This window comes from Haemorhous mexicanus, chromosome 7 (genome assembly GCF_027477595.1).
Source record: "Haemorhous mexicanus isolate bHaeMex1 chromosome 7, bHaeMex1.pri, whole genome shotgun sequence".
Taxonomy (NCBI): domain Eukaryota; kingdom Metazoa; phylum Chordata; class Aves; order Passeriformes; family Fringillidae; genus Haemorhous; species Haemorhous mexicanus.
Window position 1 is genome coordinate 30,895,979 of NC_082347.1, and position 26,743 is coordinate 30,922,721.

The 26,743-nt window shown below is 38.2% G+C and overlaps 2 protein-coding genes across 5 annotated transcripts in view; one reads left to right on the plus strand and one right to left on the minus strand.

Moving 5' to 3' along the window:
* The window catches only part of SLK (STE20 like kinase), a 49,695-nt gene extending 23,994 nt beyond the window's left edge, over window positions 1-25,701 (plus strand). For 2 of the 4 annotated variants that reach the window (XM_059851918.1, XM_059851922.1), the window contains 16 exons: window positions 53-202; window positions 2,736-2,808; window positions 3,020-3,214; window positions 3,880-3,961; window positions 4,930-5,058; window positions 6,816-8,198; window positions 9,455-9,585; window positions 9,862-9,985; window positions 10,255-10,434; window positions 12,398-12,490; window positions 15,552-15,681; window positions 15,904-16,028; window positions 16,978-17,166; window positions 18,344-18,469; window positions 19,988-20,101; window positions 20,603-25,701. In XM_059851918.1, coding sequence (XP_059707901.1) covers window positions 53-202; window positions 2,736-2,808; window positions 3,020-3,214; window positions 3,880-3,961; window positions 4,930-5,058; window positions 6,816-8,198; window positions 9,455-9,585; window positions 9,862-9,985; window positions 10,255-10,434; window positions 12,398-12,490; window positions 15,552-15,681; window positions 15,904-16,028; window positions 16,978-17,166; window positions 18,344-18,469; window positions 19,988-20,101; window positions 20,603-20,749 — 3,371 coding nt within the window. In that variant the 3' untranslated portion in view covers window positions 20,750-25,701. The remainder of the gene's footprint in view (window positions 1-52; window positions 203-2,735; window positions 2,809-3,019; window positions 3,215-3,879; window positions 3,962-4,929; window positions 5,059-6,815; window positions 8,199-9,454; window positions 9,586-9,861; window positions 9,986-10,254; window positions 10,435-12,397; window positions 12,491-15,551; window positions 15,682-15,903; window positions 16,029-16,977; window positions 17,167-18,343; window positions 18,470-19,987; window positions 20,102-20,602) is intronic. The other 2 variants (XM_059851919.1, XM_059851920.1) reach the window with 2 other exon arrangements.
* A 54-nt stretch (window positions 25,702-25,755) lies between these two features.
* Window positions 25,756-26,743, minus strand: part of COL17A1 (collagen type XVII alpha 1 chain) — a 39,555-nt gene continuing 38,567 nt past the window's right edge. The window contains exon 57 of the mRNA XM_059851917.1: window positions 25,756-26,614. Within this exon, the coding sequence (XP_059707900.1) occupies window positions 26,565-26,614 (50 nt within the window). The 3' untranslated portion in view covers window positions 25,756-26,564. The remainder of the gene's footprint in view (window positions 26,615-26,743) is intronic.

Here is a 26,743-nt window from a genome sequence, read left to right on the forward strand (position 1 = left end):
ATGTAACATAAAATGCAAAAATGTTGTGATTATTTCTGTCTCTTTCTTGTAGAGCTTGAAAGGCCGTTAACAGAGCCACAGATCAAAGTGGTGTGCAGGCAGACACTGGAAGCACTGAACTACTTGCATGAGAATAAGATCATCCACAGAGATCTAAAAGCTGGCAATATTCTTTTCACATTAGATGGAGACATTAAACTAGGTAAGCATGTTGCAAATAAAACTCTTTTCTGGAACTTGGCATGATCTTTTAATTGTATTTTCCTTAAGGTGCAGTTTGTCAGGGTTCAATATTTACCTACTGAAATACCAGTCTAACAATGAGAGGTTTTTCAGAAGCAAATGGTTTGGTACTATCAAGGGGAAAAAAAAAAAAAAAAAAAAAACAAAAAAACTTGAGCAAATATCCTGACCATACTTATCACATCTTTCATACTTCAAAATAAGCACAAGAAGTCATCATAGATCTTGCTGTTTCTTAGTATAAAGTTCTTGATTATACTTACCTTCACTGTGATAACATCAGAACTTCCCTTTGAAGTTGTTGGTTTGGAAAGGGAACATTCTTCATAACCACCAAAAAGCAGTACCTTGTACTGTTGTCTCTTCCCTTGAGAGAGATGTAATAATCTGAATCATCCAGCTTAGTTTTTCCACTCCTTTTTCAATTGTTTCTTGCACTGAAATTAAGACAGAACAGTCTGGAACAAAATACAGCTTACTATTGTCGATTTCTGGTTTTTTTTAAATCTTAAGTTTAAGCAGTCATTCACATTTTTAGTCTGTTGAGGATTCCTCCATGCAGAACTGACAAAGGGCTGCTGGTGGTGAATAGCATCCCTTCATTCAGCCAGGAAAGGGCACGAATTATCTGGATCCACTTTGTTTCAGGGAAAAATGTGTATAAGCTGTCAGCCTTTACAGTGGCTCTACCCATGGCATAGTTCCATGACATCCCTGCCCACGCTCAGGTTTCAAAGCCTTCCCTCTGCATGGGATCAGTGTGATCAGTTGTTTTTCTTTGGATGCACAGAGGGCAGAGGTAAGGAAAATCAGAATATTGCCACAGGGAACTGGGGCTCTAAATTTGCAATCTTGATACAGATTTTCCTTTTAAATGTAAGCAAGATGTGTCCAAATTGAGGAATATATCTCCTGCCTAACTCATATTGATGACATCTCAGCAAGGTACTGTGCACCTTCTCTATTAGAAACTGAGAATATTTAAGAACCTGCTTTGCTGTTTGATCAGTTCAGTGTGATTGTGCTTTTCCCCTGGATCCCTTTTGTACAAGATTATTCCTTGTACAGGCAATCCTTGCATCTGACTTTCTTTTAGTCTGCAGAGTACGTGTAGCTTTACTGGTGTAGCTTTTCTTTGGAGCCAGAACATTTAGTGATGCATTTGGGGTCATAGGCCTGATGTGTAAGTGTAATAGAACCACTGTCTTAGTTTCTTGGCACTGCTGTAAAAGAAACCACAGATCATAGCAGGAGCCTCGTGGTCAGAGAGAATAATTTGTTTCAATTCATCTCCTCAAGTGACCTGGCTTCTCCTCATACAGACTTGGAACTATTTTAAGATTTTGTCAAGCTTAGCTGGTACACAGTACCTTGCAGGCTGTCAAGATACTACTTAACAGTTTAGACCACAGGATATTTCTTCCACACGTGCATTTGGTGATGCATTCAGGTTTGCTAATTAAGATTTCTAAAAAAAGACACGATGTAATTATGAAAAATGTACAGCATCCTTTGAAGGAGCATTTTACTTCTTATAAACTACTTGTATTTGGATTGTTACACAAAAAAAAAATGGTAATTCCTTGTTTTACAGATGTGTGAATGACAAGCAAATTTCTTCTATTGCATTTTTTTAATATATATGAGTGTTATTATTTCAACACCTATAGTCCCTCAGAAATTCAATTTTATGCATTTGAGCCAATACATTTTAGTCCTGTTTTTTTTTTCCCAGAGCAAAATTAGACTTCTCAAGTATTGAGCCCATCAAGTGATTTTGTACAGATTAAAGATGGCAACATATGGCTCTTTGTCCCTTTGCTCTAATCTCTAGATCTTCATTAACAAAATTATGTCTGTTATAAGCATATAGCACTTATTTAAATGTCTTCTTTTTTTTAAAGTGAGAGATACAGTACTTTATAGATAACTAATCTCAAAGAGGTAAAGGTTTGTTTTGGTAGATAGTCCATGAAAAGTACATATGCAAGCATTCAGGTATTATAAAGGGAAAAATCATGTGGAGAGGTACCTGTAAGATGAAAGGGAAATGTAACTTTGTGAAAATTTGAGTCCTGAAATTAAAAATTGAATGAGTTCTTGAATTAGTTGAGATAGTTGATGCCATGTTTGATGAATACAGACTTCATAGGCTAAAAAAATTAATTTCTACTTAAAGGAATGTAATGCACGTTTTCCTGTGGTAAATACATATTTTGCTTTTGTCCCATACAGCCCAACAGTAGCATTATGGCTTGGATTTATTTTAGAAATGTAGAATATGTTTTATTCAAGATCTTTTATAATAAAATGCTATAAAACCTTGGCACTCAGCTATCAGAACACAAATATTTTTACTTCACTTTGAATTTTTAATACTGAAGAATGTTTGCTCTGGAACATACACCATTTTAAAAGACAATTGTAAAGTAAAAAGAAATACAGTCTGCTTTCCACCACGCTATTAATAGTGTTTTACTGTTTGCTTTAAGCGGATTTTGGAGTATCAGCTAAAAACACCAGAACAATACAAAGAAGAGATTCATTTATTGGCACACCATATTGGTAAGTGCACTCTTTTGCTGACTTTTTTGTATGAACTAGTATCTTAATGTTACTTTTGATTTGATATTATAAGCTTGATAGGTACTGTGTAAATATACTGATGGTGGAATGTGCTTCTAGCAAAGCTTCAGTGAATGTCTGGGTTTACAGCTGTTCTCAGAACACATCAAAAAGCATTTTCTCATCTGGAACTTTGTTGCTGTCTTTGCAGGATGGCTCCAGAAGTAGTAATGTGTGAGACCTCTAAAGACAGACCATATGATTACAAGGCTGATATCTGGTCTCTTGGCATTACTTTAATAGAAATGGCTCAGATAGAGCCACCTCATCATGAACTGAATCCCATGCGAGTGCTGCTGAAAATCGCGAAATCTGATCCGCCAACATTGGCACAGCCTTCAAAATGGTTTGTGTTTTATTGACAGCTTTCCCACCCCAGTGTAAGGCATTCCAAATCATTTGTTTGCTAGATTTGATGAGCACAGCCCTGTTGAAGTTTATGGTGTAGCTTTATGCTTTAAGGCAGGTCCATACAATCCCAATATATGTTTGTACATCTGTGTATACATATATATGTCTTCTGAAACCATTTGAACTTTTTTTTGGTCATAGTTCTGTATAGAAGCTTTTATACAGAACGACGTTATGGCCTTTGCCTTAAAATGTATGTGAAATAGCTTTTTTACAAATGTAGTAACAGATCTGAAGGCCATCTAACAAAGGGTGAAAGGAAACTAAAGCATCTTTATACTAAGAAAGTATTTTTAAAAGCCATTATCTATTTGGTCAATTTAATATCTTCACATGATTCAGTTACTGATATAGCAGATGAAGTCTATTAATAGTCCAGAGCAAAAAGTAAATTCTTCTGATAATGGACAAACCGTTTAAAGATTGTCTTTGTGCTGTTTTGGTCTTGCCATTCCTGTATTCCCTTTGTGTTTTCCTGAGTCAGTAGCAGGACTTGGAGTTGCCGTGTAGATTCATGTGAACCTAAAGAGTATTTCAGTTTATATGCTAGTCTGATGTTTAGACAGAAGAACAACCACTGCCTGTTTGCTTATTGTGTAGGTCATCGGATTTTAAAGATTTTCTGAAGAAATGTTTGGAAAAGAATGTAGATGCAAGGTGGAGTGCAAGTCAACTTCTACAGGTAGGAAGAGTTCATTGTTCAGAACTGTTGTTTAAAGGCAAGCATATTTGGTATTTTTTTTAAAGCAGAGTGGTATTATAGTAACTACTTAAATATTTTCAAATAAGGTATTTGTCCAAAATCTCTTTTAAAATTGATCTTTATTTGGTAAAATTTGATCAGATGATACTAATCACAGATCAGGTTATTAGTTGAACATATTTTGCTGTAATATAACTTAATTACTTTGTGTAAGTAACTATACTTTGATACTTACAATGGATGACTGAGTTGTTTAGGTCTGTGGCCAGTTGCTGACAGGTGTTTTAAAAGCTTTAGTGCTCAGCCCTCCTCTGTAATGCTGTCAGTGCAGAACAGCTGAACAGGAATAGATGTGACCAGGTACATTTGATTGTGTTTAACGTCAGCAACCATTTGCTTTATCCACAATCCATCTGGCATATGCTGAATAGATTTAAGTAACAGGGCCAAGCAGAGAAAGAAGATTCAGACAGTGGGAGAGGAACAGGTACCTGCTTGTTCCTAAAGAAAAAGGTAGAATTCTAGTTCATGTTAGGAAAAGTTGTTGTAAAGGCAAAGCACAATTTTTCTAGAAAGTATATTTTCTAGATAAAGAAGTAATTTATCTGTGGAACTGAAATGAAACCTAATTCCAAGAAAAATAACCTTTTTAGAAATCTTTCTACTTCTATTCTTTGGATTGTGAAAAAGGTCAGTATAAAAGAATCATTTGTATTTTTAGCAAGTTTGTTAGACTACTTATATAGTATATCTGAATACAAATGTTTTGATTTTAAGACTTCTGCAGAAAAAATACATTGAAACAGTTATGTTAATTGTGAATTTTCAAATGTGAGGCAACCAAAGTAACATTTCTCTGAAGTTATATTTCTTTCAGATTATTATTTTCCCACTTTATACTATGAAGCCGCATTTAATATTGTGCTTATTTTTTTTGTTTTCACAAGCATCCATTTGTTACTGTTACTTCAAATAAACCAATAAGAGAATTGATTGCAGAAGCTAAGGCAGAAGTTACAGAAGAAGTTGAAGATGGTAAAGATGAGGATGAAGAAGAAGAAACAGAAAACTCTCTGGTCAGTTCAAAATCTACTTTTTTTAATATGCTGTGTCAAATTTCCCATGGAGAATTTAGTTTCAGTTGTATTAGCTCAACTTTGACATCAAATATTCTAGGAATAACATCATAATCATACTCTAAACTTATCACAAATGAGGTAGCCAGCAATTTCAAAATTAGCATGTTTGAACTCCTTAAAACTACTAATAAATAATAGCTAATAAAGACTAACGTCTTAAATTTTTTACATGTATATGTGCTATTTTAAAAACGGAATACTGATTTTTATATAAATGGTTTTAAGTCATAATGACTGAGTGAATGAGGAAATGTGTGTTTGTATTCCATAAAGTGTTTAAAAGATTAAGAGAAGTATTGGACTATTATGCTGTAAACTAAGTTTGTGATTTCACAGTGTGACTATCAAAGAATAGGAAAAACCCACATATTTTATAATGAATGTAGTTCTAAAGATGCTTTAAGAATCTTAGAGCGTGAGTGTGGTTGCTCAGAGGGAAAACTGTGATGTCCAGGGATGGGTACAGGCTGTGTGCTCCCTGTGCCTCCCAGAGCTGCTGTTCCTGCACTGCTGCAGGAGCCAAGTGCTCGAGCAGGTGCCTCCATTCCCCCCTTGCCCATCTGCACGTTCCTCACAGCCCCTGACCTTCTTACTGCCTTCCCAGTCCACCCCACAGGCTCCAAATGTGATCCCCAGCAGCTCCCCTCCCGTGGATGAGCTGCTGAGCCATCCATCCAGGAGGGCTGGAGTGAAGTCCACCCTGGGACTCTGTCAAGTATCTCACAAGCGGCATTGCAGGAAAGTGTGAGGTAGAGCCCTTCACGTTATTTCCCTGGGGTAGTTTTAAACACTCCTGGGAGATCAACACTAAACTTCTTGAACCATTACACAAAGAAATATTTTAAATGCAATTTTGACTTAAAAGGAATTGTTTTCTCTATGCTTGAGAAATCATTAAGGAAATGCACAATCAAACCTGTGCTTGCTGCAACAGCTAACCTAGGACGTTCCCTATGGCAAATCAAAAGCCTGATCTGCAAATTACAGGGTTCTAGCAGTAGATACAGACAGACAGATATCAAAATCACTTTGAAGAGCGAATGGGCAATTGTGGTTAAAATGATGCTTTATTACTATATTCTTTTGGATGTCTCTATGGAATCTGATAACATTTATTCATATTCTGGCAGCGGCAGTTTCTACAGTGAGGTAACTGTTTCTGTTCTAGTTTTGTACTGCCACTTAATCAGATCTGGTGGAGGTTTTCACTATTTTAATGGGGTTTCAACATGATTAAAACCAGATGAAAAGTTTTCAGGCATTTTTAGCCAAGAACACAAAGTGAAGCCGAAGAAGGACTTAATACTGCATTTTATCAGTGCTGTACTAACTAAAGCTTCAGTTTCTTCCCTGCCCAGCTGGCACAAAGTGAAGTCTTTCAAATCCAGCTGTAGCTGAGGCTGTTGAGGAGCTGAACTGATTAAGAAAAAAGGAATGTGAAAAGAAAAAGACCCTTGAAGAGTAGCTGATGACCATGATCCCTTTCCCTTGATCACAGTGCAAATTCTGTTCAGAGCCTGTCTGTAGTTCATGTACTTGTTCTGTGATAGTCCAAGGGAAGGACTCTGAGGTTATCAAAATTGTGTAACTGCATGTGAATACAATATTGATCTCTGTTCACATATTCTTCCATAAAACTGTGCTTTGATTAAGTTATAAAATGATTGAATGTTTTTCTTGCTTTAATTTTTTAGCAGTTACCTGCAGAGAAACGTGCATCCTCTGACCTTAGTATTGCCAGCTCTGAAGAGGATAAACTTTCACAGAATGCTTCTGTCCTGGAATCTCTCTCTGAGAAAACAGAAAGTAATGCCATTGAGGACAAAACAACTGGAGATGAATCTGAGGACATTAAATTTAGGAAAACAGCTGATAACATACACGATACTCCCATTAGCGATGTGAAAGTGCAGAACGGTTCTTTGCCAACTGGTGAAGATGAGCAAGGCAAAATGGTGCCAGCAGAAAAGAATACAGAAAGCCTGGAAAAAATGCATGAGGATACAGAACCCCAGAAGGGAGGTAAAGAACTTGATGTGGAAATAAAGAATGAACCTAACTTAAAAATAGAGAAAGAAAATTCCGTGACAGATGAACAGATAGAAGATGACAAACTGAAAGTAGTACCTGTAACTGAAGATAGGGTAGAAACTGAAGAAGGCATTTCTAAGGAAACTGGTGAAAAAGAAGAGGAGAAGGGAATGGATCTCTTGGACGGTGAGGAAGAAAAAGTCCCTGCAGAAAATAGAGATACAGAGCAAAAGGAAGATAAAGGTGAAGCTCAGAAAGAGGCAGTAATAGATACCACTACAGAAACTCTGCCTAATGCTACAGTTAAAGTGTCTGATGAAGAAAAGGAACTAATAAAGCATGGAATTGACAACATTAAGGAGATAGGTGCTATTGCTGAAACACCCATCAGTGATGGGGATAAAATACCTGAGCTGGAGGATAAGCCAGTGGAAAGTCAGGCTAAGCAGGTCCATGAGATAATCAGCTCTGAAGAAACTCTATCAGAAAGCCAAGATACAGTGGTCGAAGTAGACAAGAAACAGGCAGAAAGTGAAAATGAGGGTACCAGTAATATAAACAGCACAGAGGAAACAAAAGTCAAAGACTCTGGAAAAGATATTGTAGACCAGAAGGCATTACAGAACAAACCTGAGGATATTCCTGATAAACTGGTGGATAAACTGACTGGTATGGACCAAAATTCAGGAGAGCACGGACCTGAGAACATACAGGAAACCAGCATCCAGGTAGACAAAGAACATCCAGCAGTTTCCTCAGATGAAATCACGAAGAATAAGCTTCAAGACACTGTCAGTGAACAAGCTGATGACTCTGAAGTCACTCCAGTCCCCAGTATTAGTATTAGCACTGAAGAAAATGAGAAGGTCAAAACAGATAATCAAGGCAATACTGAGACTTTACAGCAACTGGAATCGGAGAATTTGAAGGAAAATGATGCAGATTCAGGCACTGGTTCTACAGCTGATAACAGCAGCATTGATTTGAACTTGTCCATTTCTAGTTTCCTTAGTAAAAACAAAGAGACAGGATCAATATCTTTACAGGTAAGTGCAAGCATATATTTTTTAATACAAAATCTCATGTGCGTGTAACTCTGAAATTATCTCCAAGTGTTACCTTTGCTACAAATTAAAATATTGAGGGAGAAACCAGTATGGCACATATATACAAAGCTTTGTAGAAACCAAAGTATTCTAAATTGTACCATACAACAATGTCTGGATTATGTGCAGTTATGCTAATTAGTTTCTTACTGTATTGCATAATAGTATAAGCCATAAAAGGAAGTGTAATAATACTAAACATGAAGAATCATGAGCAGCTGTAGGTCAGAGCTGATACTCAAGAAGACCAGCTAAATGCACAGAATTCTTCTTCAATGGGAAAAATCTCTTGAATATCTAATCTTATACCAAATTCATGTCACTTTCATATTCTGTCTCTCTGTTTGGGACATCCAAGGCAGACATTCTGCTGGATTTTTCTATTGCAATCTGTGTTCTCCTGTGGTTGTACTGTGTCCATGCAGTTATGTCACTCTGAATGAGCATACTTGGAGGAAGCAAATTCCAGACTATGAACTTTATTTGTAGTTTTTGTATTAAAATGAAGCAATGTTGGGGTAGTAATTGTAACATGGGCTTGAGTGGAGGAAAAACAAACCTAGAAAGACAACCAAACGAAAGAATCATAGATTGGCATAACTGTACTAAACATGAGGGTGTTTGCAGTTGCCCTGACACAATGGAGATGATGCAGGTTCAGCTGGGGTCCTTCTCTTCTTGCAATGAAACAACAGCAGCTCTGACAACTGAGACTTCTCTAGCTGTCAGCAAGATCATAATATGATTTTGGCTAATATAAATAAAAAAATAAACCCACTTGTTTATGTCCGAAGCAGGAGGAAGTAGGTGAGTAAATTGTTATCCTGTTTCAGAACTGATTTTCAGAATTAAATACCTGTGGGTGGCTGGAGAAATCATGATCCAAAGCAAACAGTAAATATAACTGTCTTCAGCTCTTGAAAATAAAACTTCATCAGCTCTCTTCAGAGTTTCTGGCTTAATTTTTTTTTTTCTTCTGGTACTTTGGATAATCAATAATTGCAGTTTTGCTTTCCTTACTAGAAAGTTTCAGTTTATTGGAGTTTTTCAAATTCTCACTTGATTAGTGAGGCATCTGGTAAGTGAGAAGGGCTCTTGATTACTTTATAGAAGACATTCCCAGAAATACTTGATATAATTCAATATTAAGAAAAAATGGAAAAATAACATAAATAACTTACCAATGCTTAATTTAGGAAACTAGAAGACAGAAGAAAACGTTAAAGAAAACTCGGAAGTTTGTCGTTGATGGAGTAGAAGTGAGTGTAACCACATCAAAAATAGTTACTGAAAATGATTCAAAAAGTGAAGAAATGCGATTTCTACGGTAAGTGTTTCTAAAAGTAAAATTTTCAAGAGGTCAGCAGCTGATTTTTTTTTTTCTTTGAATGAAACAAGGGAGCTAATGATCTTATTTCAGTCATATTTGGGGATAAATTTACAATTTTTTTTAGTAGAAGTGAATGTCAAGAGTTTCTTATTAAGGCAATTAGTTCAAAATTAGTTTTCCTGGGCCAAAGTTATCAATGGTCCTTTTCATCTCTTGTCATTTTGCACTTCTTTTGTTTTTCCATCAGTATTAAGTGTTCTTTGTCCTTATTAGACGTCAAGAGCTCAGAGAGCTGAGACTTCTTCAGAAAGAGGAGCAGAGAGCCCAACAACAGCTCAGCAATAAGCTTCTGCAGCAGCGAGAGCAGATGTACAGACGTTTTGAACAGGAAATGACAGTGAGTTTCTGCATTTTGGTGCTCTTAAAATATGACATCTCGATGGAGGAGGCAGAATAGTGCTAAGAGCAATCAGGTGTTTCCTGCCAAGATGGCTCTAGCTTAGCCTTCATTCTTAAATAAAAGGCAATGTTTGCCATTGTGGGGTGCCCAGCTTGGGAAGGGGCTTGCTGCCACAACAATCCATCATTGTCATTCCTTGCTGTGCTACAGCACTTTGCTTAACAGGACTTAGCTGTCTAAAAAAAGGTGCCAAATAATTTTTACAGAGTAAAAAGCGCCAGTATGATCAGGAGATAGAGAACCTGGAAAAGCAGCAGAAGCAGACGATCGAGCGCCTGGAGCAGGAGCACACAAATCGCTTACGGGATGAAGCAAAGCGCATCAAGGCTGAGCAGGAGAAGGAGTTGTCCAAATTCCAGAATGTGCTGAAAAACAAAAAAAAAGAGGTAAGAGATGATGCTAGTATAGAAAATAAGGAGTATAGGCATAGCAAACAGTTGAGATTAGGTCTCCCAGAAGCCTTGTCAAACCTGTGCTATATTGAGGTTTGGAAGTGTCACTACCAGTCAGAATTGTGTCTCTTGTTTAACTGCCTAAACATGAAATACAAACAGCTGACAGGAAGCTTGAGGTATTGATTTAATCTAGAAGACATCATCAAGTTAAAAGATTTTGTTTTTCACAGGATATTTAATAAAATATTTCCTCTCAAATACTAAATCAAGAAAAAGTATTTTCATGAAGATTATGAAAAAATTCCAGCTATAGTTACTTTGTAAATACTTAACAAATTAGAATTTCGAAGACAATAATTTCAGTTTTGTTTTGTTTTTGTTAATTTGTTAGATTTTTTTAATTGAGCATGTGCTGTAATTGTATAGAATTTCTTTATATGAAGTTACAGCAATAATATGAATTTGGTTTGTTAGTTCAAAAATGAAAGCCAGGAGAGAGAAGTCAGGGTAACCTAAAATCTTCTCCAGTTCATTTCATAAATGTCATATAGTTAAGGTGAAAAGACTGACACTGACAGCTGGTGAAGGTAATTTACTTGCACTGAATTAAGAAAAGGTGGTAGGTTTCCATATGGATTTTGCATCTTAAAAGCTGTTTTATTTAATTTTTGGTTCAATTGCGTAGTGCCCATTTTTATATAAATGGCTCTAGTGTTTGCTCTGATAGTTACTAGACTTAGAGATGTCTTTAGAAAGCTGAACTGTCAATGCCTTTGCATAGAATGATCCTGTAGCACAAATGTGCATTGAAGTATAAGTTGTATTCAGTTTGAACTGTATGCCCATATGTAAATAACAATTTTTCTTCTTTTGCGGTACCTCTTCCATTTTGAGTCTATCTCTGTTCACTGGTGATTGGGTCCTATGTGGGAAATTGGGAGAATTTTACATATTGCTCTGAGCTAAAAGCAGTTCTTTCATGGACATAGGAATAGCATGTGGTGATTTGGACTCTGTTTTCTGATGATGCTTCCACTATTAAACAAACAGGCATTTGTCTCTGAGTGCATACTTTTGTGTTTAAAGCTTCAAAAGGCAATGTACAGTTTGAAGGAAAATGCAGCTGCTGCTCTAAAACTATCCATGTTATATTGGAGTGTACAATGCCACATTTTTGTAATTCTTAAAAGCAAAACTCATCAGCAAATTAACAGATTATTAGTCAGTTGATTTAGCCAGGTTATATTTAGAATCTTCTGCTAATCTTGTCTAATTCACCGTGTACTGAAACACGTTCCATCCCAGCATACGTGTGACAAAAAAGTTTCTTGAAAACACTCTTATTTATTGGTGGGTTTTGCTTTAAATTCTTCAGAACCAAACACAACCAAATAATGTTTTATTTGCTTGTATGATTATTTTGAAGACATAAGCTGCGTAGATGTCATTTATGGTCACAGACACTAATAATGGCATCTTGTAAATTCAGGTTAGAGACAGTGTCAGAAATAGCTGGGTTTCAGTGGAAGTTATTTTAAGCTTCCAACCATTTTTCACAGCTTTATGTGAGGTAACATGCTCTGTGGTCCTTTTGCTATAGTGATTCAAGAAAATACCGCTTTTGCAGGTGGTGGTTTTCTTAACTATTGACTCTTCTGGCAGCTGCATGGAAGCACAATCGAGGCACTGCCATTTCTGACGGCACTGGGCAGCATTTGCATGCAAAAAGCGCTGGCACATCCCTCCTCTCTGCACAGCGGCATGCATAAAGCACCTATTGTTCTTTCTCTTTTCATTAAGCTCTTTCACTAAACTAACATCCCTGCCACTGAAGTAATGCATGCTTCCAACTACCTCTAGTGCTTGACCTGCATGTCCCTATGTTCACAGTAGTGCTTGCTGTGGAGACAAAGTGTTCTTTTTGCCACCTTCTGCATGCTTATATACACTGTAGGTTTTATGTGAAGTGGAGAAAGCACCAAAAGAGCTGAGAAAAGAGCTCATGAAACGCAAGAAAGAGGAGCTTGCACAAAGCCAGCATGCTCAGGTAACAATGGCAGCTTCAAGCTACTAAAATACAAAAGGCAGCAGTATTCACACAGCTTGATGATTTCACTTCTTGTTGTTGTTGAGTGAATATGGAACTTAACTCAAACTAACCCTACAAACTGCTCTCTTTCTTCAAGTACTCCCATGTCACATCTTAGACTTAACTAGAAATGTAGGAGCAGCTGTTGCCAGGTTTGTACTGTCTAAGTGTAGGATTTTGTGAGCTCTACTGAAAAAGAATGATATTTTTCTACAGCACGTTTATTTACAGTGCTTTTACGAGTGGTAAGTACTCCATGGGTCCTTCAAATTTTAAAGGTTATAGTCAGGAGGAAGTTTTGAACTACAAAAATGCAGAGGAGGAAAATGTATCTAATATGAAAGCATGAGACATCTTGTTTATAGCAGCGGAACAGATTAGGTAAAATGTTATTTAAATGTCAAAGTGTAGGTGTATAGAAACTTTACAAAACATCATCTGTGATTTCATGCATTCAGACTTGCTGCTTTTCTATGACCCAGCTAGAAAGAGGGCTAGTATTTCAGAAAAATACTGGCTTTGTGATGACCACAGCTTGTACAGAGTGAATTTGAACCACAGCAGAGCAGGTTTGGATTGAGTAACTTAAAGATTAAATGTTTATGTGAGTGACCTAGTAGAAAATAATAGCAACTTTATTCCATTATGTGTTTAATTTAAGAGGGGATTTCCCAGGATAGAAGGTGATTGAGTTGCAGCACTTTCCCCATACCAAAGATATCTGTCTTGAAACTTTTTAAGGAAACAAAAATCTAATTTTTCATAATGTTTGTAGAGACATGGTTAATTTCCTTTGCTGCTTTCAGTTTGATGAAGAGAGGTGAAAGAAGATTTTAAATGTGAAATATCCTTACTTGGAATGACAAGTGCTAAACAAGGTGCAGCTGCTTAGTTTTAGAATATCTAGAACTTCCATCAGCATCTACTTGTGTGATTAGCCTTGACATTTCAAATGTTTATTACTAACGTACAGCAGATCTCATTTCTTCCCTTTTTTAAGAATAGAAATATGTTTCACTATATTATGACACAGAATTACATTGTGTCCCACAGGGTGTTGCTCAGGTTATGATTCAGTCTTTTCAGTTGTCTTCATGTACGCTTTTCAACGCACAAATGCAGGATGTAAGTCTTAAAATGCAACACAGTGCAAGTTTATCTTCCTAATTTTCCAGATGTGTGTCTTCTCTTTCTGCTCATATGTGCTGATCAATGTCACTGCTGTCTCCAAACTGGTTAGCACCAATTTAGGCAATTGTGCACTATCCATTATGAAAAGTTCCAAAAGACAGTAGTTACTCAGTCTGAGCAAGATGCTGAGGGTTCACACATGCAACATGATACTTGTTCAGCACATGTGAAAAACATTGTGTGACTTGTATTCTGTGTGTGCAGTGAAACCATGTATTTCAAAGATGTTTGAGTTTCTTTTAAGATACTGGGCATAACCAAGTGGTACTTTGAAAAAGGTTGGCTGCCTTGCACTGTCTGCCTTTAAACCACCCAACACATTCTTACTAAAGTTGGTGACATTTATTTTATGTGATACTTGAGTAGATGTGAGAAGTGGAATTTCCTGCGATTGCCTAGTTTATCTTACAGCACTAGCAGCTATAAAACTTCATAAGAGTTACTCTGTAGAGAGCAGCAATGATATTTAAATGATTAAATGTGTAAAGCTAAAGCATAATCACTTTTTGACCATGACCATGATCTACACTAGAACATCTTTCCCCCACTCCCTCCAAATCAAAAATCTCCCAGCAGATGAAACACTCTGTTAATTATGTGTCTGCACCCTTAGAATGTTCAGCTTGTAGTAGTCTTTTTAACCTTTTCAGGTATAAAGTGAAAAACCAGGATTTTTTGTCCCTCTATAAATTCGGTTAGTTGTGTCTGATTTAATTTACAAACAACACCTTCCAGTTCTTTTTGTACCCTGAGGTCTGTTACTGTCAGCTTAATTCACCTCTGGTTTTATGTTATCTGTCTCAGTAAGAGACATAAAAGCCTCATCTGTGAATAACTTTATGTGAAGATGAAAACCAGGATTTTTTTTATCAAAATAAAAAGTACTTTTAATGAACATTTAATTCCGTTTGTTACAAACTTGAGCAGCCCACCTTGGCTCTGACAAGACCCTGTCATTGTCCTTTCTTTTGGCCTTGATATCATGCTAGAAGCATCTGATTCAATTTCTTGTTTTAAGGCAGGTGTGAGTGTGTGTGTGTGTGTGTGTGTGTGTGTGTGTGTGTGTGTGTGTGTGTGTATGTGTGTGTGTGTGCATGCTTGCATGCTCATAGCTGTGGTTTTTAATAGTTGTAAAGAAGAAAGGCAGCAGAAGGTCTTGGGGCATGGGAGGGGGACTCATTGCTGTCAGCTTTTCATGATGGGATGTAACAGTGATACCCCTGGATAATGGGAAGATGCAGGTGATAAATCCCTTTGTGAGGAGCCAGCTCAGCTCAGGTGTGAGAAGGTTACGCCCCTGCAGAACCATGGGGTGTCTGCACAGTGGTCCTGCAGAACTCCCAGCCTCAACAGCCCTGCCCTAAGGACAAGATAAACCACACAGATCTGAAACCCAATTGTGTAAACAAATATTCTTTAGCTAATCACCCAAAGCAGAATAACCATACATACCTTTATTTTCTTTCATACATGAATAATTAACCCTTTTTAGAATGAGTTCAACTTTAGATTGAGTATTGTCTTTGCTGGCTCTGAACCTGCAACTTGTTCTGAGGAGAGACAAGAGATGGAATGAGTTGCAGATGACTGGCTAGATTGTTACCTTTGGTCTTATTTCTATATTATTTAAACATGAATATGCTCTTACCTACACTGTACACAGAAAATACAAAAGATGGATAATTTGATAGCCAAGGCACCCTAGCTCAAACTTTCATAGATGTATTTGTTTTCTTATATAGCTAATGCTGAGAGGACTGGGAGTTTCATTAACATGTAATGTGGTTAGAAGAACCCAATTTAATTTACTTTTATTGGTTTTTACCAGGAGCAGGAGTTTGTGCAGAAACAGCAACAAGAACTGGATGCATCTCTGAAGAAAATAATTCAGCAGCAGAAGACAGAACTGGCCACTATTGAACGAGATTGCCTCAACAACAAACAGCAGCTCATGAGAGGTACCCAGCACTCCCTTGGAAACAGGCACTGGTGTTTAGTAAAACAATGGTCTTTCTTCACTTTATGAAATCCAAAAATTTCATGACCAATCTTGAACTGTAGCAAAAACATTTGCTATGAAACAGCATTGTTTTTAAAATGCTCTTATACTTCCGAACATACACCAGGAGGTTGGGAAGTATGGGAAGCAATTCATGAACCAACCTTTCTCTTTTTTACAGCTCGTGAAGCTGCATTCTGGGAGCTGGAGGAGCGGCACCTACAGGAGAAACACCAGCTCCTCAAGCAGCAGCTCAAGGATCAGTACTTCATGCAGAGGCACCAGCTGCTTAAGAGGCATGAAAAAGTTAGTGTTGACTTTGGCATTTTCTCCTGTGTATCATAATATCATTTTTTTTTTTATCAATGAGTCTTAGGATCTCTCCTGGTGCTGTATGTTTGCACAGGAAAGACCCAGATAAGAATTTTGAAGATGTTTTGTGCTCTATTGCAATTAAAAAAAAATCTTACCTTACTTGAATACCTTCGTAATATATAGAAGGATAAATTATGATATTTTCCCTTTTGATTCTTTTAAAAAAAAACACCAACCAGCCACAACATCAGTCTTTTACTATAAAAAATACCACATTCTGCTTATCCACCAAAACCGATTTTGATTTGTGTTTAAACAAATCTGTTCAGAAGTAAATAATCCTGGAATTAAATGAGCAGAATGAACTGGATTAACTTCTGGGCAAGTAGCTGACCACTGTCTCTTTATAGCTAAATCCTTATTTTCCATAAGGCATTTTGGTTTTTATAGAACACACAAAAGCAAATAGTTCAATTTCTGAAACTGTAAACCAGGGAGTTGATTGAGGATCTCTTGGTGATCAGAGCATAAGCAACCTCCACTGAAGGCTTGTTCTGTCCACTCTGGTTTATCCCATGTGGGCTGTTGCTTTCCCCAGCTTTTTTAAGCAAACTGCCCCTCCACAGCTGTAGCCCAGAAGTTCAGTTACACAAAAAGGAGTTTCTCCTTTTGAATAACAGGCTTTGTAAAAGGCAGTACAGGAGTTGAGTAAGCACTGGTAAAATATATGTTTATTTACATTTATTAGAGAATTTTCTTTGAGTTGGGCAAGATCCAGAGTTCTCTGCAGAAGCCTTTCCTCCCCACTGTTACTCCTGGGGCTGGGAATGGTTTCTGCTGAGAGGTACTTACTCACACCGGGGACTTCCTAATGAAAAGAGATGCACGCTGTATAACATCACAGCTACTGTGTAATATTTCCACATGGTTAACATTTCAGGAAACAGAACAAATGCAGAGGTATAATCAACGCCTTATAGAGGAGTTAAAGAACAAGCAAACTCAGGAAAGAGCCAGACTGCCTAAAATCCAGCGAAGTGAAGCAAAGACTCGGATGGCCATGTTTAAGAAAAGTTTAAGAATCAATTCATTTGCCTCTCCAGACCAAGATCGTGAAAAAATTAAGCAGGTATTTAATAAATTAATATTGAATACTTTTAATAGTTTAAATGCTGAATGTGATGTAAATGTGAGGATGAAATAGAGTGCACTCTCATGAGTTCTCAGATGGTACCAAACTGGGCTGATGCACTGGATGGGGTCAGAGGAAATCATCCTTTCCTGCTGCTCTGGTGAGCCTCTTCTCAAGGTCCAGCCCTGGGCTTCCCAGTACAAGTCAGACACGGATTTATTGGAGCAAGTCATGCAAAGGGCCTTGAGGATGGCTGAGAAACTCGAGTGTTTTGTTACACAAGGAGCCACCTGGGGTACCTGGGATACTGCAGCCTGGAGGAGAATAGGCTCAGGAGGGTCTTATCCATGAATATAAGTACCCAACAGAGGGAACAAAGAAGGTGGAGCCAGACTTTTCCCAGTGGTGTCCAGTGGCAGGGTAAGAGGCAACAGCCACAACTGAAATACAGAAAATCCAACTTCAACATGAGAAAACATTTTTGTAGTGGGAAGCTCGTCAAACACTGGACCAGGTTGTCCAGAGAGCTTGCAGAGATGCTCAGAACCCAACAGGACACATTCCTGAACAGCCTCCTCCTGGTGAGCCTCCTCCTACCCTGCTTTGAGTAGGGAGGTTGATCTTTGCAGGTCCCTCCAAACTCAACTGTTCTGTGATTCTGTGAAACATTTTTAAGGGTGCTTGAGTGTTGTGAGCTTTTGAACTAAAGCTGTAGGTATTCACTCATTCTTTAGAAGGGAATGCTGTGCAGAGGTTGAGAGGTTTGCTTCCTGATGCACCACAGTCATAAATCATGGTTTCTTATGGTGAGCACTGGAAGGATGACAGATGTGGAAAATATGGTCTCCTGTAGCTGTTTAACACCAGTCTAAACCAATGCTTGCAGCTGGACTGCTGTGTCACAGCTTCGGAGGGAGGTAATTTCAGGAATCTGCAAGTGAAATGTGCTGCGTTTTAAGGAAAAATCAGAGTGCAGACAGAGAAATGGAATTAAAACTGTAGGGAACTTCCATTGTAAGAACTTAAAAAAGAAAAAATAGAGAAAATTACTGCTTAAATCTTCTAGAACTGTTCTTCTCAGTATGTGTTCATTCTATTAGATGCAGTTCTTTGACTCATGCAAACTGTTTTATTCAGAGGCACAATATAAATAATCTCTTATTTTTAATTTTAGTTTGCTGTTCAAGAAGAAAAGAGGCAGAAGAATGAGAGACTGGCACAGCATCAGAAACATGAAAACCAAATGCGGGACCTTCAGTTGCAGTGTGAAGCAAACATCAGGGAACTGCATCAGTTACAGGTTAAAAATAGATGATATTAAATGACCATTCAGTGAAAAGACTTTAGTTAATACCAGATGCAGGCAAAGCAGAAACACCTTTCCTTAATTTTTACTGTATAGTTTTTTCAACTTTGTTTTCAAAGGCAGTGCTTTGCCAGATTCATATGTTCCCATCAATTAATGAGGTATCAATTTAAATGAAGAAGAGCATGAACCAGAAGCAGATGATCCGTTCTGCAATACCTGTCAAGTTCCCAGGGCTATTTTCTGTAGGTAGCATTTCCTTTTAACTTGATTTTGCTGGAGTGTCATTAATCAGAACAGAGGTAGGCAGCACCAGGCATTACCCACGAGAAGTTTGGAGCAATACAGGAATGAGGAGGTTTTTACCAAGTGCTGCCACTTGTGTATGAGCTTCTGGAAGGTACTTAGAAGGAATTCTCTTCTCATGATAAGAAGCTCTGATTTGTCTTTTTGGTATGCATTTTGTAAAAGTTTCCGCTGGATACCAGAGGCCAGATCTCCTTTTCTCTTAAATCAGCTTTTCCCAGTTTCAGGGATACAAGGCAGTTTTAAAGCATTAAATGATCACCTGCTGATAACCTTTGCTTAGAGAAATCATGCAAGGACCAATGAAGCTCATTCTACTCTATTCACTTTCTTACATCCTGCAAAAACAGTCCCTGGCTGTGTCACTAATATGCCCCGGTAAATCCCCAAGTACCGTGGGAGCTTTGTGAGAGTTTCAGCTCCAGTAAAATGGGGCAGATTAGGGCTGCTCTGAGGTTCACAAGGAAAACTAGCCCTTTGCTGCACTCAGGTCTAGCCAAGTGCTTGTTGTTCTTGTTGCTGTGGTTCTGTCCTCTGCATCAGACCCATCTGGGACTGGAACCCTAGAAATACAACCATTGCCAACTGCTCTTAAAAAAGTACAGACTTGAAGCCAAATAATTGATTTTTTTTCTTGTCATGCTTCAAATGTCCTCTGAAAGTGAGGCAGATGCCCCAGTACCTTACTGAGACAATGTGAAGCTAAGGTGTGATTTGAGCCTTATCATAGGGCAATTTTGAGGCTGCTTCTGCCACCACCTTTGTCTCTTCTCCAAGTTCCATTTGTTTGTCTCAGCTCTTGGCACCAAGAGTTGAAATATTTCCAAAAAACAGCTTCCTTTTAAATGTAATTGGTTTTAATAAATTATACAGACCGTCTTTAAAAAGCAAGGCAGAAATGCTGTATGACCTTGACAAGCATCATTAGGCAGTGAAACACAGTTTTGAGTAACACTCCTAGCAGCTGCCTTAATGATGCTCAGCAGTGTATTTGGATTTACGAGTGTTTCTTATCTCAGTTGGCTCAGATGGAAAGATCAGCTTTTGAAAACACAGCCTTGTAACATACTTTCATCTTGTAATTATTCACGTCACTATTTACACGGAATAAGCTAATTAGAAAGAATTAGGACAACATATGTCACTGTACAAATGTTGAGTTGCCTAATCTGAATTAGTTTTACATAAGGATTATCTTGTTTTAAGAATGAAAAATGCCATCTACTGGTTGAGCATGAGACTCAGAAGCTAAAAGAGCTGGATGAAGAGCACAGTCAAGAACTGAAGGAATGGAGAGAGAAATTGAGACCAAGAAAAAAGGTAAATGGGAGCAGTTCATGAATCAGGAAATTATCAAGGGTTTGATCTAGAAAATACAGACAGTACAAAAGTATTGCACAGGAGGAGAGTCAAGCTGCTGTACAAAGCTGTTGCAGTTCACTGTATAATAAAAGATGTTTAAAAATTGTATAAGCAGAGCAAAGGGCAGGTGCACCAAAACAGGCTGGGTGTTACCAGTCTCTTTGCAGGGCTCCCACCTGCAGCACATGTGTGCAGGTTTGCATGGAAAACTTAGCTGGAGGTAAATCTGAGGCTGGGAATTTATTTCAGAAGCCAGCAGGTTACTACAAGAAGTGAGTGATATATAGCAGATATATAGCTGGTGGTGGAGGTTGGTCTTGGGGGGGATTGTTTTATTTTAAAAGGGCACGTAGTAGAGTTTCACACGGCTCAGAGATCGATCAGACAGAATGTCTCCAAAATAATGGGTTTCCTGTACTTTGCCTTGTTAATCCTGTGACAATCTGATTTTGGTTTTAGATGCTGGAAGAAGAATTTGCCAGAAAACTGCAGGAACAGGAAGTTTTCTTTAAAATGACTGGAGAATCTGAATGCCTTAATCCTTCAACACAAAGCCGGATTTCCAAATTCTACCCAATCCCCAGTCTTCACTCCACTGGGTCGTAACTCTGGGAACTTCTGTAGGTTTTTTGGTGTTTGGAATTCTCCCTCCTTACGGTCTAACCTGACTTACCCGCGGCGTATGAACATCGGGGACCTCGCCTGTCTTGTTTTCAGTGGAGACAATCAGTGTCAGGAGCGCTTTCTTCACTCCCCTGAACAGAAGAAACAAACCAAGTGTTGGTGTACAGTGGTATTGTTACGTCCTTCAGATGTTTCAAGACTAAGTGGGCTTTTTATCCCAGTCTCTAAAAGTGCGTTACCTACGGTTTTGACTTTAAGCCTGAAATATTAATATGCTCTTTCTCATCATAAAAAAAATTATTTCTCATCTGAACATTTAAATGGTGTAATATTGTTCTGCTACTGTTTTTAAGCATCAGATTTCTCCATGAGAGAATTCCACACAATTGAAACTGCCATGAGAGGTTTAAAATTTTATAATGTGAGCAGTGTCTTCATGGCAAGGACTGAAACTAATTACTAATAACATGCCAGTAATCAGAAAAACAAACCCTTATGTTTAAACACAGTTGGCAAAAGCAAAAGCCTTTGCAACTTCTTTCGAAAGAAACCTCTGGCATAAATTAAACTGAGCTGATCTCCATTACATGTTTTGTCCATTAGTTCCATAATGAAATGGGGTGCTAGTTTAATTAATACAGTGCCTGAAACACTTAGATATGCTGATCCTGGCAACAGGATACTGTTTTGTCATTTAAAAACACAAAACTCCTTAGCGTTGCTGTTACTGTACAAAACAAGATTTCTTGCTGCTACTGCCATTTTTGTTGTAAATCCTCACCCTAAAATATTTTGCACTAAAATATGTAAAGGTGAAAGAAATGCTAACTTTAAAATGCACAGTTTATTATTTTCTTTAGCTATTACATACAGGTGGTTAGTTCTACAAATTGAAAAACTGTAGAATGTATTTTTTAGAAAGCGGTGTGCAAAATGCACATGGTTTCTCTAACTGTACCTGGAATGGGTAGAGCCATTGTTCTGTTCTTACCAAAGTCTGTTCATTTGAACTCCATCACAGAAGTGGAAGTGGATGGTCATATTTATAAATAACCATGGCTAAAGTCTGATTTCACTAGAAGTGTTAGTTTCATTATTTTTTATTTTAGTCATTTTATTTTAAGGAAAGATTTAAGTTAAATATACAGACAAACTCCTTTATGAAGCTGGGTGTTTTGCTTTTGTGTTGCCACCTACTAACATAGGCAGGTTTTATTTTTTGAGTTCCTAGATGTACCATAAGTTATTTGCCTGACTGATCTGTAGTGGGAAATCTGAACTGTGTCTCCTATAGCGGGGTAGGGAAATACAGCTGTATTAGGTCACTTTTGCTGCACTCCTTTTGGTGGATGGAGGTTGAGTCATATCAAGACAGTGTTACAAGCTGTACTTGGGTATGTTGGAGCTTCATTTGTAAAATAGTATTTGCTTTCTGTCTTTTGAGGCCTGACTTTCTCTGATATCTTTGGGCATCAATTGCACCCGTTTTGTTTGCTTGCTTTGACTGTGCAACTGGTGCCCATTCCATGGCGTTCATTTCATGGGAACAGTGTTACTGCATGGCAATGAACTCAGAAATTAACATAGGACTTTAATCAGCTCTGGTTGAAACCTTGGATGCTGAAATCCTTGGACATTGAACCATTATCTTCTTTCTCAATGAAGACACTTAATTTACAGCACAGTAAAAAGAAAATTGGAAAATGCATGTTTTAATTTAAATTTTGTAACTTTTTGATAGCATAATTACTTTAATAGCTAGCCTTAATTTCTGGCATTTTATTATTTTAAATGTGTATTGTGTACTGTTGTAAACTCACACACCATATCTCTAGAATGTTCTTCGTTGCTAAATGCAAAGTTTTTTGAATTGTTTGTTTAGTAGGGAGAAACAAGTCTTTGAAGACCTTTTGCTTTTTAAGCTCCACCTTCATAAATTGACTGTTACTAAGATAACATTAAATAATCTTCATCTCTATTTAACAGAATTTGTTTGCAATTTCATATGAAGTAGGCTCAGTGCTTTACCTGGGGAGTAGGCAGGGCAGGCAGATTTCCTCTTCTGGATTATGTCTACATTCATCCCCATTAAATCCTCACAGGGAAACGTTAATAATCTTCTCCTTTCGTTTTGGTAGTTTCAGTGATACATATGATATGTATTGGCATTCTGTTTACCTCTGTCTGAATCTCTTACATCTTTTATTTGAAGATCCTTTTCACACAGGCCCTGCAATCTGATCTCATTGTAAATTGCACAAATAACTGTAACTGAGCTCTGGGATGAAGGGAGGGATCAAATGTGGCAATGGAAGCCTTGCTCAGGTCTCCAGGTGGGGAGCCCTGTGAAGCACTTGCAGCCTTGTGAACTGGGCTTAGAACTGATACCAAGCACAAAAATATGTTTACTGAGTGATAACAAGAACTAGCATGGATACTTACACATTTAGACTGACAAAATTGGGTTTAAGTGTTGCAGAATATGAGAGAGGTGTTACAATATTGTATCAGTGTCGGAATATTCAATTCAATTTAATTTAGTCTCACATAGGCCTAAAAGACATCTCCTGAGATGTGAAATCCAATCTTGGTACTATCTCACGTCACCTCCCTAATGAATGTTAGTAGCTCCATCTCCAGGATGGTAAAATGTGTTTTCTGCAGCCAAAACAATGTACTTACTTACAAATTCTTACTGTTTGGCAGATCTCATTGTCCCCACACACTCCTCCAAAGCTGACCACAAATCAGTATTTGCTCACCATTCTGTTTTGCTACATTGTAAATTCTGTCCACAGGAAAACGAGAAAAGGCAATAAATCCCTGGATTGCAGTGCTGTGTGTGGGTTGTCCTCCTGTGTTTACAATTGATCCTCGTGAAAAATCTGCCTGCAGGGCCTCAGCCTCACACCATGTACTTCCCAAGCTCAGAAAGTGCATTTTGCATTGCTGAAGGCATCCAGGGAGATTGGGGGCTAAAGGTCTTCAGGAGCACCTGCTACCTGTTTTTAAGAGATTCTGGCTGAGGAGGGGTTACCAACCCAGCAGAAAATGGGCTGTGGCAGCTCTTGATCTTCTGACGTTCCAGGGGAACATTTGCTTATTTTATGAAAAAGAAACTCCAGCATTTGATCCTCTCTGATCCTCATAAAACACATTTTCCTGCTCCAAGCACTCTGCTGTTGCTGGTGTATACATGAGAACTATATACAGCATGTACAGATATAATAACTGAAGTTGTTATTCATATGATCAATTATGTAGGTCCTGATTTATAAACACCTTCTGAAGGAAAACGTTTATTTGAATTGGCATCGAATTCTAATTCCCTGCTGGCAGGGCTGCACTGTCCTGACCATCAGCATTCACCCAAGAGTGATTTTTCACATCACATTAAAAGCTGATGTTCTGAGCTGCATCCTTTTTTCCAGGTAATCTTTTAAGCTAATATTCTTTTAAAATGGCATTCACAGATACTCAGTTATCTGATCTATCACACAGTTAAAGAAATTATTCTTCTATCCCAGAGGACTTTATGATAACTATTCTACTGAATTATTATCCTTAAAAATTGGAAACATAGTACCTTAGCTAAGCAAAGCAGCAATGGAATCGCTTTTGTCACACCATGTCTTTTGTGACAGCAGTATCACATAGGAAGTTTGATTCTTCAATTGAAATAGTCTCTGCCTTGCAAGTATTTCAAGCTTGCTTTGGTATAGGAAAGATTCAAATAGGTGGTTTAAATTCAGGCACTTTAGTCCACTTTTAGTTAGCCGGATTTTCAGAGCTGTTGTGCCGCTGTAGCTCCCAGGACCTCAGAAATACATCATTGTTGAAAACTGAAATGTACAAATAAGCTTGGTGCTAGTTGCTTCCACTGACCTACTGCTTCTTGGTTCATCTGCTGTGGGGAAGAGGGGCAGTGACTTGTTGGAGGAAAGGGCGGGGGGGAGTGTTTAGGGCCATCACTGTGTCAATAAGTTTGATGTTAGCATTTACACTCTTGTCATTTCACATCAAAATCTGTATTTCTGAATCTCTGAAACTTGTGTTGATGTGTCCGTGCAAATTTCACATTCCCAGGCTACTTCTGCCATCTTCACAGCAGTTGAAGTAAGATTAAAGACAATTAACCTTCCTTGTTCACAGGCAAGCCAAGGCCAGGATGCCCCATCATTTCTCAGTCTTGCAAAAGATGAGAACAGATAAAGGGAAGGAGAAGACAAAGGAAATTACAGTGGTTCTTTTACAGAACTTTTACTTGTTCTGCATCTCTTTTCCCCAGCTCAGTCCTCGTGCTTTGTTTGTTGTAGCTCCTTTGCACATCCGGTGTCTGGGCAGTCAGTGATGCCCGAGGAAAACCCCTTAAGCAAAAACATGCTCATGCCCAACCCATGAGAAATGGCTCATGTGCTTTCCCTGTACTGAAAGCAGAAGGGAGTAGCTGAGTCCAGGGTTACCCTGATTTAACAGTCTTCCACACTTACAATTAGGTGGTAAAGCTTCTTTGGTAATGAGAATCAGTCCTAAAATGGTGGAAAGAACAGAAACTAGGAAGGGACATGGAGTGTTGTACTGCCATCCCATTTTCTGTCAGGAAGCCAAGCAGAGCCGGAGCATCCTGTGACAAAACACATGCCTGAGGCACTGCCGGCCTCCCTCGTGTTCTCCCAGCAGTTTGTTGAATGTTTTGTGTTAACTGCAAACAAAGTTATTTTTGCCTTACAGAAAGCAACCAAAAATCATGAGATAGATGAATAATTGGATAAGGGTCTCTGTACAGCTTGTGTAAGTGAACTTGCAGTAGCAGCCATACAACAGTTTTGGGAGTTTTTGTCTTGTTTTTCAAAGTAATTTGATTTCGTGGCTTTCTGTAGAATATTGTAATAATCCTGCTGTAAATACAATAAAATCACAGTTTGCTGAGATCACCTCAGTTTTGTTGGTGGAAAACTTGCATCAAATACAAATTATTTGTACAAGCGTTTGAGTGAAGGGGATGATTTGTTTAATGTTCAAAATAACTGAGTATAAAGGTGTTAAATGTTGTGCCATTGTATTTACCATTGTACTTCAGACCCATATCAGGTGCCTCACCCTGCCCCACAACAACCCTGCAAGAACAGAATGGCCATCCTTAATAGTTCAGGGATGGGGTTAAAACACACACTTTAATTGGGCTGTTTACATTGATTATTTTTCACCAGTGTTTAAAAAAACAGAAAAAAATACAAAAATATTTTTAAAAGATGAACAAATTACATTTAAAAGTGCTTTGGTTCGGCCCTGTCTGTGTCCTGTCTCACTGTGCTGCTGTAAATGGGCTCCACCTGGGGTTGGCAGAGCTTGTGGAGAGGGAATCCCAAGGCGGTGCAAGGCCAGGGTTTTTCACAGGGCCTTGTAGGCTGCATCTGATCTCTGACAAACCATGCATTTGGTGGGGATGGAATTGTTTTCTTTTTTCTGCATAGTTGGCTAGTTGTTAAAAAACCCAGGTTTTTACATATCTGGGAGTAGTACAAGAAGCCTGGACTAGGTGAGACAGGAAGCCCTTGTCAGCCTAAGGACATCAGCCTGGGAGCTCAGGGATCAAGCCAAACATCAGTAACAGGAGCAAACACCCACACTAGGTCCATGCTGGACACATACAAGAGACATTCAGATCTGAACTATCAACTCTAAGGGGTCAGCTGAGCAGTGAGGATGTTTTAGCATTAAGGCAGTGAAGACTCAGGCTAATTTTCTACAGGCTGCTAGGAATCCTGCCCTGTGCATAACTGAGCTACCTCTTTCCTTAAACACCAACAGCTCTTCTTTTTCTTCTGCCAACATACAGTTGTTCACCTGGGGACCAGAAAAATCAAAAGGAGGGTTAGTTGAAAAGACCATGTAAAAAGACTGAAGATCCAAACCAAAAAACTGAGGCTGTGTTTTCCAGCTATTCCCAGGGACGGGCTGGTGCCACTTGTGACA